Here is a 14,425-nt window from a genome sequence, read left to right on the forward strand (position 1 = left end):
TTTTTTAAGACTATCTTACACATTTTTAAATATAGCATATACATTATAAAGTGAATATAATGATATTAATCATTAGATAATAGTGATAATAATCATTATTAGTGAGTATAATAATAATGAGATTTTGAAATGTATATTGATTTGCAAATAAGCACTCAATTTAATGACTAAGGACTGTCTACGTTATATATCTTTTTTACCAATCAGTCAAAATAAAACAAAATCATGGAAATGAAAAAAAAATTAAGGTTAAAGAAATAGGCACGGCCTTCCAGGATTATTCTCAAGTGAAGGAAACCCAAAAGCAGTTTACTCCACTTTCATAAATATCTCAGTTTTGTGCCTCTTTTAATGGGAATTATACTTTGAGAAGATATTGACCTTTTGCAGAATCTTTACAGTTGGCTTGCTATTGACCCATCAGTCAGACAAATCAGCAATACATTTACACATGATTGCATTAGCACTCCATGCAGAAGTTTAGAAGTATAAAATGACCATCTCAGTATTAGAAATCAAATGTAAAATATATGACTTTTGCTCTTATAGGTTTAGAATGTAAAATTGATCCATGCAGTGAATAGCAATTTTATTTGTCATGATGTTTTGTGTGGGAGACATGATAACGAATTTTTAAGTGCTGGAGTAATTAGAACAATGTCACCTAACACCCACATACTGCCCTTGATATGCTTTATCTAAATTCCTCTTCTGCATTTACATCCTTAAAATAGCCAATGCTCACCTGTCTTTTAAGGTTTAGGACAAACATAAGTCATAATTAATTGATTTTTCCCCCTCTGAACTTGAAAATAGTTTATCTTTACCTGTTCTTTTTCATATCAGTTGTTACTTTATCTTTTGTGTTATTAGTTATGATTTGTTGCCTCTGTTAAGGGCAAGAATAATCAGCACAGTTTAAAAAAATATGCTCGGTTATTTAAAAATGTAGAGAAAATTAATTATAAAATGAGTAGCCTCTATTATCTGTTCCATGGTGTTTTTAATAATAGGCTTCCCTGATAGCTCAGTTGGTAAAGAATATACCTTCAGTGCAGGAGACCCTGGTTCGATTCCTGGGTCGGGAAGATCTGCTGGAGAAGGGATAGGCCACCCACTCCAGTATTCTTGGGCTTCCCTTGTGGCTCAGCTGGTAAAGAGTCAGCCTGCAATGAGGGAGTCCTGGGTTTGATCCCAGGGTTGGGAAGATTCCCTGGAGAAGGGAAAGGCTATCCATTCCAGTATTCTGCCCTGGAGAATCCCATGGACTATACAGTCCATGGGGTCGCAAAGAGTCGGACATGACTGAGCGACTTTCACTTTCATGGTGCCTTTAATAAGAGCACAATGAAATATTTGTTCAGAATATCCTAGGAAAGGTCTTTTATGATTGAAGAGGAACTTTTTCATGACAATACTGAAGTAAGAAAGGAAACAGTCTTGGAGGAATGGTGGCGTGGATCTGGGTATAAGATGAAACTGAGCTTAGCAGAAAGAAGCAGATATGTATTTCTCCATTGAGATAATGTGAATCAAGTGGTGATAATCTCAGGAGGCCATTTCTCTCTAAAATGAATCCTGGGAGAAAAAAAAAAAAACCTTAAAAAAAGGTGAGAAAACAGAAAAAATAGCCTGTTTATCTCTAGATCATTAAGTACTGATTTCTCAGAGTTGAAATGGCAAATTTGCTTTTCTTAATCACAAGCTTAATTATTACTTTTTAAAGAATGTTTCCCTGATGTTTCAAAAGTAGGCAGCAGGACTCATGAGCATTGATTGGGTCACCACAGAAGCGGCAAGAGTCCATGAGATTGCCTCATGAGCATTTCTGCAGATCAGTTAGGAGCATCAGAGCAGAAACTAGTGAAGGAACATCATACACTTGAACACCAGCAGGAAAGAACAGAGGGAATAAGACTGAACATTTGGGGTTAAAGGTGGTAGTTGTAAGAAGGGAGAAGTCAGCAGAGTCACACACTCAAAAGGCTCTTAAGAGAGTCTACTGCATATGGCAAATAGCTTGTGACTTTTTGGTCAGAGAAATTTCAGTAAAGTAGTTGAGGGAGGAAATAGTTGATGCTAGAACTTGGGAACATAGTCACTGAGTGAAGATTATCTAGAGTTTAAGCTTTGAAGGATAACAGAAAATGGTTTTATTTTAAATTAGATCTAAATTTTTAATAAATGTATACATGGGGTTTGCTAGTGGGGCTATGCTAGTAACAAGGTTTTTAATGATTCCAAATTCTTCCTGGAGTGGAAACAGATTCAACAGGATAACAAAAGAAAAACAACGTTAAAGGATGACATTTTCAACAAAAGTAGGTGACAGGGATGCTCAGTAACTCTTAAACATGTGGGGCTGTAGATAAACTACTGGCAACGGCACGTCCAATGTAAGAGAGGCAGCAGTGTAGGAGAAACAATGGATGGTGAAGGGGGAAGGCCTATTGAGATTAATATATAATCACAGAAATGCAAAATAGTCAACAAGTTGTTGTTTTTGTTCTGTTGCTAAGTCATGTCAGATTCTTTGCAACCCCATAGACTGCAGCATGCCAGTCTCCCCTGTCCTTTACTATCTCCCAGAGTGTGCTCAAACTTATGTCCATTGAGTAGGTGATGCCATCCAACCATCTCATCCTCTGTTGCCCCCTTCTCCTCCTGCCCTCAGTCTTTCCCAACATCAGGGTCTTTCCCAATGAGCTGGTTCTTCACATCAGGTGGCCAAAGTATTGGAGCTTCAGCTTCAACATGATTTCTTCCAATGAATATTCAAGGTTGATTTCCTTTAGGATTGACTGGTTCCATCCCCTTGCTGTCCAAGGGGCTGTCAAGAGTCTTCTCCAGTACTACAATGCAAAAGCATCAATTCTTCACCACTTGGCCTTCTTTATGATCCAATTCTCACATCTGTACATGACTACTGGAAAAACCATAGTGTTGACCATAGGAATCTTTGTCAGCAAATGCTCATCTCCAAAAAGTAAAGGAGGAATATTTCTTGGTGGAAACCTGGGAAAATGGGTTTGAGGATATTTAGAACACTTTGATAGCCCTGTACAAGCTCTGAGTTGAAGATGAGTATAAAAGGCTGTGACATCACATAGTTAAGTGGTGGTCTAACTCCTTGTGTGTCTCAGAAGTCTTCATCAAATACTACTTTCAGAAGAAGAGAGACTCACCCTGAGGGAAACTGCTGGATTTAGGAATCAAATTGAGCCAGAGTGAAAAACTAAATGGAGAGAGAGAAGGTGTTTCCATTGGAAACAGAAGCAATGGGTAACCAATAGCAACTCTCAACTCTACCACCTAGACAACAGTCTCTTTTAAATATTATACCATAATAACAGGGACCACGGTTTCTTGGAATAATGATCACTTATTAGTTTGGGACAGGAAACATGTAAAATGAACCTGAAATATAAATAGGGTCTTGCCAATATTATATGTAAATAAATATATATATGTACGTATTAATATGAAGGCACACATAAGTGTTTATATGTGTGCATACATGTATACTTGCATAATGTACTTGTACAAATATATAATTATTTGCATATATATTTACATGTACACATGTCCATATACATTAAATAATAACAGAAGCAATAATAATAATAATAATCTTATTGGTCTACTTAGTGGTAACTAGGGCAGGCACCAACTCTTGACTTTGATAACTAGTCATTATAGAGAACAATGAAAATTCTCCCTGTCTTTCCTATAAGTACTATATATTTCACAATAACCAAACAACCCTAGTTCAGGAAGAAAAGTTCTTATTTACAGAATAATCATATCTGTTGAATGTGAAAATAGTAAGAAAATATTTAAATTGCAATTTTAAACTCTTAGTAAAATAATTCAGACAAACATCATCTGAATTTGCTTATCAATTTTAACCTCATTGAGTTTGGCATGCAACTCATAGAGCCTCAGTATGTAGATGCAAAGGGAATGAGGAAAGGTTGATCTTGATCTAACCAATCCATCAGAACTAAATTCCAGTCATAAGAAAAAATGGCATCACTCATTATCAGAGAAACGCAGATCAAAACCTCAATGAGATACCATTACACGCCAGTCAGGATGGCTGCTATCCAAAAGTCTACAAGCAATAAATGCTGGAGAGGGTGTGGAGTAAAGGGAACCCTCTTACACTGTTGGTGGGAATGCAAACTAGTACAGCCGCTATGGAGAACAGTGTGGAGATTCCTTAAAAAGCTGGAAATAGAACTGCCATATGACCTTGAAATCCCACTCCTGGGCATACACACTGAGGAAACCAGATCTGAAAGAGACACATGCACCCCAATGTTCATCGCAGCACTGTTTATAATAGCCAGGACATGGGAGCAACCTAGATGCCCATCAGCAGACGAATGGATAAGGAAGCTGTGGTACATATACACCATGGAATATTACTCAGCCATTAAAAAGAATTCATTTGAATCAGTTCTAATGAGATGGATGAAACTGGAGCCCCTTATACAGAGTGAAGTAAGCCAGAAAGATAGAGACCAGTACAGTATACTAACACATATATATGGAATTTAGAAAGATGGTAACGATAACCCTATATGCAAGACAGAAAAAGAGACACAGATGTACAGAACAGACTTTTGGACTCTGTGGGAGAAGGTGAGGGTGGGATGTTTTGAGAGAACAGCATCGAAACATGTATATTATCAAGGGTGAAACAGATCACCAGCCCAGGTTGGATGCATGAGACAAGTGCTCAGGCCTGGTGCACTGGGATGACCTAGAGGGATAGGGTGGAGAGGGAGGTGGGAGGGGGAATCGGGATGGGGAATCCATGTAAATCCATGGCTGATTCTTGTCAATGTATGACAAAACCCACTACAATATTGTAAAGTAATTAGCCTCCAACTAATAAAAATAAATGGAAAAATAAAAAAGAAAAAAAAAAGAAAAAATGGCAATAGAGGAACAGGCTAAATGACAGCATAAAGAAAGATATTCAAAATGCGGGATTTCCTATGCAACAACTTATCTGTTTCTTCAATAAACCAGAGACATGAGAGGAAATAGAAGAAAGGCTGTTCTGAATTAAAAGACAGTCAAGAACCATAACAATTAAGATCACTGGTAAGCGGGTGCAAAGATAATGGAGTAGGAAGATCCTAAGCTACTTCTTCCCATGGACACACCAAAAATACTACTATTTATAGAGGAAATATCAATGATAATAACTTAGAGACATGCAGAAAAGTTTTCCACAATTAAAAATATAAAGAAGGAACCACAATAAGATAGGTAGGAGGAGCAGAGACATGACAAACTCCCAGAGAGGCAACCCTCAAATGGAAAAATCAAAATTGCAGAAGTTCTCCCCAAGGAATAAGCGGTCTGAGCCCAATATCAAGCTTCTTAGTCTTGGAGTTCTTCACCAGGAAGATAAAACCTCCAGAATGTCTGGCTTTGAAAGCCAGTGGGGCTTATGTATGAGAGAGTTGGAGGACAAAAGATAGATACTCCACTTTTAAAGACTCATGCAAAATCTCACATGCTCCAAGACCCAGTGCAGAGGCAATCATTTGAAAGTAGCCTGGGTCAGACCCACTTGCTAATTTTGAAAAGCCTCCAGGAAAGGCAATAACTAACTGACACTGTCCCAGGATATAGACAACAGTTCAGTTGCTAAGTTGTGTCCAACATTTTGCAACCCCATGGATTGCAGCTCACCAGGCTTCTCTGTCCTTCACCATCTCCCAGAGTCTGCTCAAATTCATGTCCATTGAGTCAGTGATGCTATCTAACCATCTCATCCTCTGCCTTCCCCTTCTCCTTTTGCCTTTAATCTTTCCCATCCTTAGGGTCTTTTTCAATGAGTTGGCTCTTCACATCAGGTGGCCAAAGTGTTAGAGCTTCAGCTTCATCATCAGTCCTTCCAATGAATATTCAGGGTTTATTTCCTTTAGGATTGACTGGCAACACAAAACAGAAAGATGTAAAATATAAACTCGAAATACTAAAATGGTGGCAAATAAAAATGGAGAGTTTTTAGAATGTGTTCAAACTTAAGAGATCATCAAATTAAAATAATCAAGATCATCAAATTAAAATAATCAAATATATATATGTATATGTGTGTATATGTATATGTGTGTATATATATATATATATATATATATATATATATATATATACAGCTATATAAATCTACATACAAGCCAAAATACATTTATGTACAAGCCAAAAATCTATTCTGGGTACACAAGCAAAGAAAAATGAATCCAGACATAATGCTAAAGATAGTCATCAAATCACAAGGGAAGAGAGCAGAAAAAGCAAAAAGAAAACTATGAAAACAAGAAAACGATGAACAAAATAGCAGTAAGTACATATCTGCCAATAATTACTTTAAATGTGAATGGACTAATGCTCTAATCAAAAGGTATACAGTGGCTGATTGGATTTAAAAAAAAAAACTCACATATATGCTGCCAACAAGAGACTCACTTCAAATCTAAAGACACACACAGACAAAGTTCAGGGATGGAAATAGGTATTTGGTCAAATGGAAACAAAAAGAAGGTTGGTGGAGCAATACTTGTATCAGAAATGTAGATTTTAAAACAAAGACTTTAACAAAATACAGGAAAGAATATTACATGATGATAAAGGGATCAATCTGAAAGGAAACTATAGGAAGGGTAATTTCTATGCATCCAACATAGAAATATTTAAATAAAGAAAATACTGGCAGATGTATTGGGACATATTGACAGCAACACAATTATAGAAGCAGATTTTAATGTCCCATTTACATCAATGAACAGATCATTCAAAAAGAAAGTCAATAAGGAAGCATTTACTGAGTGAAACTTTAGACAAAAAGGACAAGAAAGATTAATCAATTCCTGATGCCCATTTCCAGTCAAATTCAATCCCAGCTGCAGGCAACTACAATCTATTCTCTGTCTGTATAGATTTGTGTTTTCTGTGTGTTTTGTATAAATCAAATTTGGTGATATGTGGCTTTGCATCTGGCTTCTTTCATTTAGCCTAATGTTTTGAGGTCCATCCCTGTTGTAACATGTTCATTCATATAGTAACATGTTGTAACATGTATCTTTTGTATTGCTGATTAATATGTATGTATATTCACATTTTGCTTATACAGCTACTAAACAATGGTCCTATTGTTTAATATGAACTATTTCAACTTTTTGACTCCTATGAAAAATCCTGCTATGAACATTTGTGAAAAAGTGTTTGAGTGAACATGGGTTTTCCTTTGTCTAGGGTGGATTCTTACAGTGGAGCTTTTGAGCCTTGTGATGAACTGAAGTTTAACATTTTACAAAACTGCCAAGTGTTTTCCAAAGTGGTTACCCCATTTTACTTTCAAGTCAACAATTCATGAAAGTTCTACTTTCTTCTCCACATCCTCACAAGCACTTGCTGCCATGGGGGTCTTTATTATAGGCATCCTAGTAAGTGTGATACTCTCGCCTGGAAAATCCCATGGACGGAGGAGCCTGGTAGACTGCAGTCCATGGGATCGCTAAGAGCACAACTCAGTGACTTCACTTTCACTTTTCACTTTCATGCATTGGAGAAGGAAATGGCAACCCACTCCAGTGTTCTTGCCTGGAGAATCCCAGGGACGGGTGAGCCTGGTGGGCTGCCGTCTATGGGGTCGCACAGAGTCGGACACGACTGAAGTGACTTAGCAGCAGCAGCAGTAAGTGTGAAGTAGTAGCTCACCATGGTTTTAATTTGCATTGCCCTAGTGGCTGGGCTTCCCAGGTGGCTCTGTGGCAAAGAATCCACGTGCCAGTGCAGGAGACACGTGTTTGATCCTTGGGTGGAGAAGAACCGCTGGAGAAGAAAACGGCAATACACTCTAGTGTTCTTGCCTGGGAAATCCCATGGACAGAGGAAACTGGTGGACTACAAGCCATGGGATCCCAAGAGAATTAGACACAGCTTAGAAACTAAACAACAGCAATCGTAGTGGCTAACAGTACTGAACATCTTTCCATGTGCTTATCAGTCATCTGTACATCTTCTTTGGTGATGTGTCAGCTTCACCCTTTTGAAAATTCTGAGAGAGAGGAATGTATATGAATAGGGCTTTCTTTCTGTTCATACATATGCATATGTGTGTGTGTGTGTGTTTATGTGTGTGTGTGTGTGCATATATGGACTTCCCTGGTGGTTCATTTCAGTTAAGTCGCTCAGCTGTGTCAGACTCTTTGCAACCCCATGAACTGCAGCACACCAGGCTTCCCTGTCCATCACCAACTCCTGGAGCCTACTCAAACTCATGTTCATCGTGTTGGTGATGCCATCCAACCATCTCATCCTCTGGCATCCCCTTCTCCTCCCACCTTCAATCTTTCCCAGCATCACAGTCTTCTCCAATGAGTCGGTTCTTCGCATCAGGTGGCTGGTGGCTCAGATAGTAAAGAAGCTGCCTGCAATGCCAGAGACCCGGGTTTGATCCCTGGGTCGAAAGATCCCCTGGAGAAGGGAATGGCAATTCACTCCAGTATTATTACCTGGAGAATTCCATGGACAGAGGAATCCTAAGGATGTATTAATAGTTGAAATTGTACATAAAATTTGAATTATATATGAGGTCCTATGATTCTGAATGACACTTTAACTCCTTCAGTGCATCTAAGAATTCTTTCCTTTCCTTTTGCAGACCCAGCGAACTCAGCCCCATCCATACTGGATGGGTTTGATCACCGCAAAGCCATGGCAGGGCAGCGTGTGGAGCTACCTTGCAAAGCGCTTGGGCACCCTGAGCCAGATTACCGCTGGCTGAAGGACAACATGCCCCTGGAACTCTCTGGAAGGTTCCAGAAGACCATGACAGGGCTGCTTATTGAGAACACACGTCCCTCAGACTCAGGCAGCTATGTGTGTGAAGTGTCCAACAGATATGGAACTGCTAAGGTGATAGGCCGCCTGTACGTGAAACGTAAGTTGGATGGTAACTGGCAGTGGTGATGCTGTCTGCCAATGGTGGAGCTCTTGTTACAAGTTACCCCCTGGCTTTCTCTGTAGCTCCCATGAATCCTCACTCCATTTTAGCCCCATTTCACAGATGAGGAAATCAAGTCTTCAAATGCTGGAGGTTACTCCTTGGAAGGAAAGTTATGACCAACCTAGACAGCATATTGAAAAGCAGAGATGTTACTTTGTCAACAAAGGCCCGTCTAGTCAAGGCTATGGTTTTTCCAGTGGTCGTGTATGGATGTGAGAGTTGGACTGTGAAGAAAGCTGAGTGCCGAAGAATTGATGCTTTTGAACTGTGGTGTTGGAGAAGACTCTTGAGAGTCCCTTGAACTGCAAGGAGATCCAGCCAGTCCATCCTAAAGGAGATCAGTCCTGGGTATTCATTGGAAGGACTGATACTGAAGCTGAAACTCCAATACTTTGGCCACCTGATGCGAAGAACTGACTCATTGGAAAAGACCCTGATTCCGGGAAAGATGCAGGGCAGGAGGAGACGGGGACGATAGAGGATGAGATGGTTGGATGGCATCACTGACTCAATGGACATGGGTTTGGGTGATCTCTGGGAGTTGGTGATAGACAGGGAGGCTTGGCATGCTGCAGTTCATGGGTTCACAAAGAGTTCGACACGACTGAGCAACTGAACTGAACTAACACAGTTGGAGAGTTTGGGGCCACAGTATCCAGCTCCAAGATAACATTACCTAGCTGTTGAATTCAGAATGGCCCACCTGTCTGCAAATCAATGGAGAGAGATAAGCAAGGTGGTGCTGTCAGCACAGGCAATGGTGATCAGATCAAAGGAGTTGCCCTTGGCCAGTTGCCAGATTCTGCTTTACGTTTCTAAATGGGGCTGTTATCACCTCTCTACAGGGCTGAATCTAGAGCAGTAATTATCCGAAAATTGGACTTGGATTCAAAATTAGAGATAATTTAGTCCAAATATGGTGACTATAGCTTCCCTAGGGGTCAGTGGTAAAAAAAGTGAAGTGAAAGTCGCTCAGTCATGTCTGACTCTTTGTGATCTCTTGGACTATACAGTCCATGGAATTCTCCAGGCCAGAATACTGGAGTGGGTAGCCTTTCCCTTCTCCAGGGGATCTTCCCAACCAAGGGATTGAACCCAGGTCTCCCACATTGCAAGTAGATTCTTTACCAGCTGAGCCACCAGGGAAGTCCCAGTAGTAAAAAAAAAAAACCCACCTGCAATGCAGGAGAAGGTATTCTATCCCTGAGTTGGGAATATCCCTTGGAGAAGGAAATGGCAACCCACTCCAGTATTCCTGCCTGGGAAATCCCATGGACAGAGAAGTCTGGTGGGCTACAGTGCATGCAGTCACGAAGAATCAGACACAACTGAAGAACTAAACAACAACAGCATGATGGATACATCTCACCTCTAACTGATCTGGAATGACCAATGTGAGGAAGATGATGAGAAGGAAGCTGAAGGCAGACACAGAGGAGGAAAGGATGTGATTGTAGGGGCACGCTCTCTAATCTAGTTATAAAGCTTTAATTTTACTCATGCACAAACCAAATCAAATTGATTTTACTCAATATCACAGGACCAGAAATGAGTGGTAGAACTTTGGTCAAAATACATGGCTATTAGTTGCCAGTAGGATAATATATATATTTGTATACATAAAAATTTGATGAATTGAACAAACTGAGTATGAGTCTGGCATTTAACAGGGAGGCATTTTCTTATCCTGGCTTTTTTCCAGCCTTATGCCTGTTTATGGAACCGCCTCTTCAATGTCACTATGGATATAGACGGCTTTAGCACAATACCAGCCCAAGTGAGTCCATTTAAAACAAATATCCCAAAGATTGCCTGGAATCAGCTGTCCAGACTGAGTCCTGCAAATGTCATTCGAATGTGCTTAGGCTGATTTTCACTAGAAATGGAAGATAATGTCTGCACAATTATATTTCTGTGACTGAAGTGCCTTGTCGATGAAACAATGAAACATTGGACAACTACTGAGAATTACTCCAATGGGAGGTTCAAAATCACTTTTTGTGGCTCCTTAGTTTCTGCTGAATAAAATTTATATATTAAGATAGTGGTGAAAGCATGTCAAGAAAACCTGTAAGGTCACATTTCCCATTGTTTTGCTTCAAAAAAGCCTACTTCCTGTGAAATCTAACTTCCTTCCCCCTACAAGCAGTTCCTTCCCTAAAAGTGCAAGCCATGCTGCTCCCTCCACATGGAAGATGATTTTCAAATACTTGAATGTCTAAAACTCCCCATATTTCTAAGCCTAAAGCAATGCCTTACTCCCCAGGCATTCCCCATTCCCCTCCTGTTTTCTGCTCAAGGCTCAGAATAGTTTATTGCTTTCTCTGTAAAGACATTTATCATTGTTGACATTGTAAATGACCCTGATGCTGGGAAACATTGAGGGTAGGAGGAGAAGGGGATAACAGAAGATGAGATGGTTGGATGGCATCACCGACTCAATGCACATGAGTTTCAGCACACTCTGGGAGGTAGTGAAGGACAGGGAAACCAGGTGTGTTGTATTTCATGGGGTTGTGAAGTGTTGGACATGACTGGGCAACTGAACAACAGTAACACATTGTAAAAGATATCTGTTCAGTTCGGGTCAGTCACTCAGTTGTGTCCGACTCTTTGTGACTGCAGGAATCACAGCATGCCAGGCCTCCCTGTCCATCACCAACTCCCGGAGTTTACTCAAACTCATGTCCATCGAGTCGGTGACGCCATCCAGCCATCTCATCCTCTGTCATCCCCTTCTCCTCCTGCCCCCTATCCCTCCCAGGATCCGGGTCTTTTCCAAAGAGTCAACTCCTCTCATGAGGTGGGCAAAGTATTGAGTTTCAGCTTCAGTATCAGTCCTTCCAATGAACACCCAGGACTGATCTCCTTTAGGATGGATGGTTGGATCTTCTTGCAGTTCAAGGGACTCTCAAGAGTCTTCTCCAACACCACAGTTCAAAAGCATCAATTCTTCGGTGCTCAGCTTTCTTCACTGTCCAACTCTCACATCCATACATTATCACTGAAAAAACCATAGCCTTGACTAGACAGACCTTTGTTGGAAAAGCAATGTCTCTGATTTTTAATATGCTGCCTAGGTTGGTCATAACTTGCCTTCCAAGGAGTAAGCATCTTTTAATTTCATGGCTGCAATCACCATCTGCAGTGATTTTGGAGCCCAAGAAAATAGTTTGACACTGTTTCCACTATTTCCCCATCTATTTGCCATGAAGTGATGGGACCAGATGCCATGATCTTAGTTTTCTGAATGTCGACCTTTAAGCCAACTTTTTCACTCTCCTCTTTTACTTTCATCAAGAGGCTTTGTAGTTCCTCTTCACTTTCTGCCATAAGGGTGGTGTCATCTGCATATCTGAGGTTATTGATATTTCTCCCAGCAATCTTGATTCCAGCTTGTGCTTCTTCCAGCCCAGGATTTCTCATTATGTACTCTGCATATAAGTTAAATAAGCAGGGTGACAATATACAGCCTTGACGTACTCTTTTTCCTATTTGGAACCAGTCTGTTGTTCCGTGTTCAGTTCTAGCTGTTGCTTCCTGACCTGCATATAGGTTTCTCAAGAGGCAGGTCAGGTGGTCTGGTATTCCCATCTCTTTCAGAATTTTTCACAGTTTATTGTGATCCCCACAGTCAAAGGCTTTGGCATAGTCAATAAAGCAGAAATAGATGTTTTTTTGGAACTGTCTTGCTTTTTCGTTGATCCAGCAGATGTTGGCAGTTTGATCTCTGGTTCCTCTGCCTTTCCTAAAACCAGCTTGAACATCTGGAAGTTCATGGTTCACGTATTGCTGACACCTGGCTTGGAGAATTTTGAGCATTACTTTACTAGCGTGTGAGATGAGTGAAATTGTGCGGTATTTTGAGCATTCTTTGGTATTGCCTTTCTTTGGGATTGGAATGAAAACTGAACTTTTCCAGTCCTGTGGCCACTGCTGAGCTTTCCAAATTTGCTGACATATTGAGTGCAGCACTTTCATAGCATCATCTTTCAGGATTTGAAATAGCTCAACTGGAATTCCGCCACCTTCACTAGCTTTGTTCATAGTGATGCTTTCTAAGGCCCACTTGACTTCACATTCCAGGATGTCTGGCTCTAGGTGAGTGATCACACCATTGTGATTATCTGGTCTTAATTATGAATATGTTTGTTTTCCTGTTTGTATTTGTCAGCTTTGTCTGGAAAAGTTCCAGGTATGCCTCTGACACGCCCATCCTCCCTTCTGACTGGTCCTTAGTTTGATCTCTCTTTTCCAAGTGTAAATGATGCTCTTGGAAATTCAGAATGTTCTCTTCTTACCACCCCCCCACCCCACCCCCACCCCCGTCTCTCTTTTGTTTTCTAGTTTCAAATTCCTCCCCTCTGAAAACAGCCCTGAATTTGCAGGATCAGCCTCAGCCTCCTTGGGTGTCAGATGAACGTATTTCCCAATTTTATATCAGATGCCTAGCAGGAGTATCCCAAACTGCTCTCCACCATCTCTGGCATGTAAATGGCTCTGTTATCCTAGACTCCTTCCACTCTCAAACCATCCAAATGCAAGGTTTAAGCCCCAGATCCTCTTTGAGACTTCCCTTTCTAGATCTAATTCCTGCTGAGTCTTAGAGATTGTATCTCAAGGTCTTTCTCAGCTGTGCTCCCCACCTCCACCCTGTCCTAATTTGAGTTTTAGTTGAGTCACAGCTAGACATCCGCAATGCCTCCTTGCTGACCAATTTTCCCACTATCATTTGTGCAACACAATACAATCAGTCGATTCTCCTAAAAATGTGCTTGCTCTATTACTCACTGGCTAAAAATTCTAGAAAGCTTTCTTTAGTTCCCTCTGTTGCTATTGTTCAGTTGCCAAGTCGTGTCTGACTCTTCATGACCCCATGGACTATAGCATGCCAGGTTGCCCTGTCCCCACCATCTCCAGGAGTCTGCTGAAGTTCATGTCCATTGAATTAGTGAGGCCATCCAACCATCTCATCCTTTGTTGCCCTCTTCTCCTACTGCCTTCAGTTCCCTCTGATTTGACGCAAAATCTTGAGGTCTACTATTGGACCCTTTGGGTTACCATCTTTATTCTTGTATTTTTCTTATGCATCTAAAAGACTGAACTCTTTAAAGACTTCACAATGTGGTGACTAATAGGTCAGTAATAACTGAGGCAAACAACTTATATCTGCCATTTACTTGTGTGGATTTGGTTAAATTCATATCTCTGAATAACCTTTTCTTCTTCTGCAAAGTGGAGATAACATGAAACTTGCAGGACTGTGGGGAGACTGACTTAACTACGGTAACTTTATGGAACACGCTAGTTGTACCACAAATGTCTTTCATTTTCATCTTCACTTATGAGTTTAATGCCATTCTTGGCGTATAAATGCTCAAAAAATGCTTATGG

At 40.4% G+C, this 14,425-nt stretch overlaps 1 protein-coding gene across 1 annotated transcript in view; it reads left to right on the plus strand.

Annotated features, from left to right (window-relative positions):
- The window catches only part of DSCAM (DS cell adhesion molecule), a 664,082-nt gene that overhangs the window by 343,724 nt on the left and 305,933 nt on the right, over positions 1–14,425 (plus strand). The window contains exon 5 of the mRNA XM_061168054.1: positions 8,687–8,965. Within this exon, the coding sequence (XP_061024037.1) occupies positions 8,687–8,965 (279 nt within the window). The remainder of the gene's footprint in view (positions 1–8,686; positions 8,966–14,425) is intronic.

This window comes from Dama dama, chromosome 19 (genome assembly GCF_033118175.1).
Source record: "Dama dama isolate Ldn47 chromosome 19, ASM3311817v1, whole genome shotgun sequence".
Taxonomy (NCBI): Eukaryota; Metazoa; Chordata; class Mammalia; order Artiodactyla; family Cervidae; genus Dama; species Dama dama.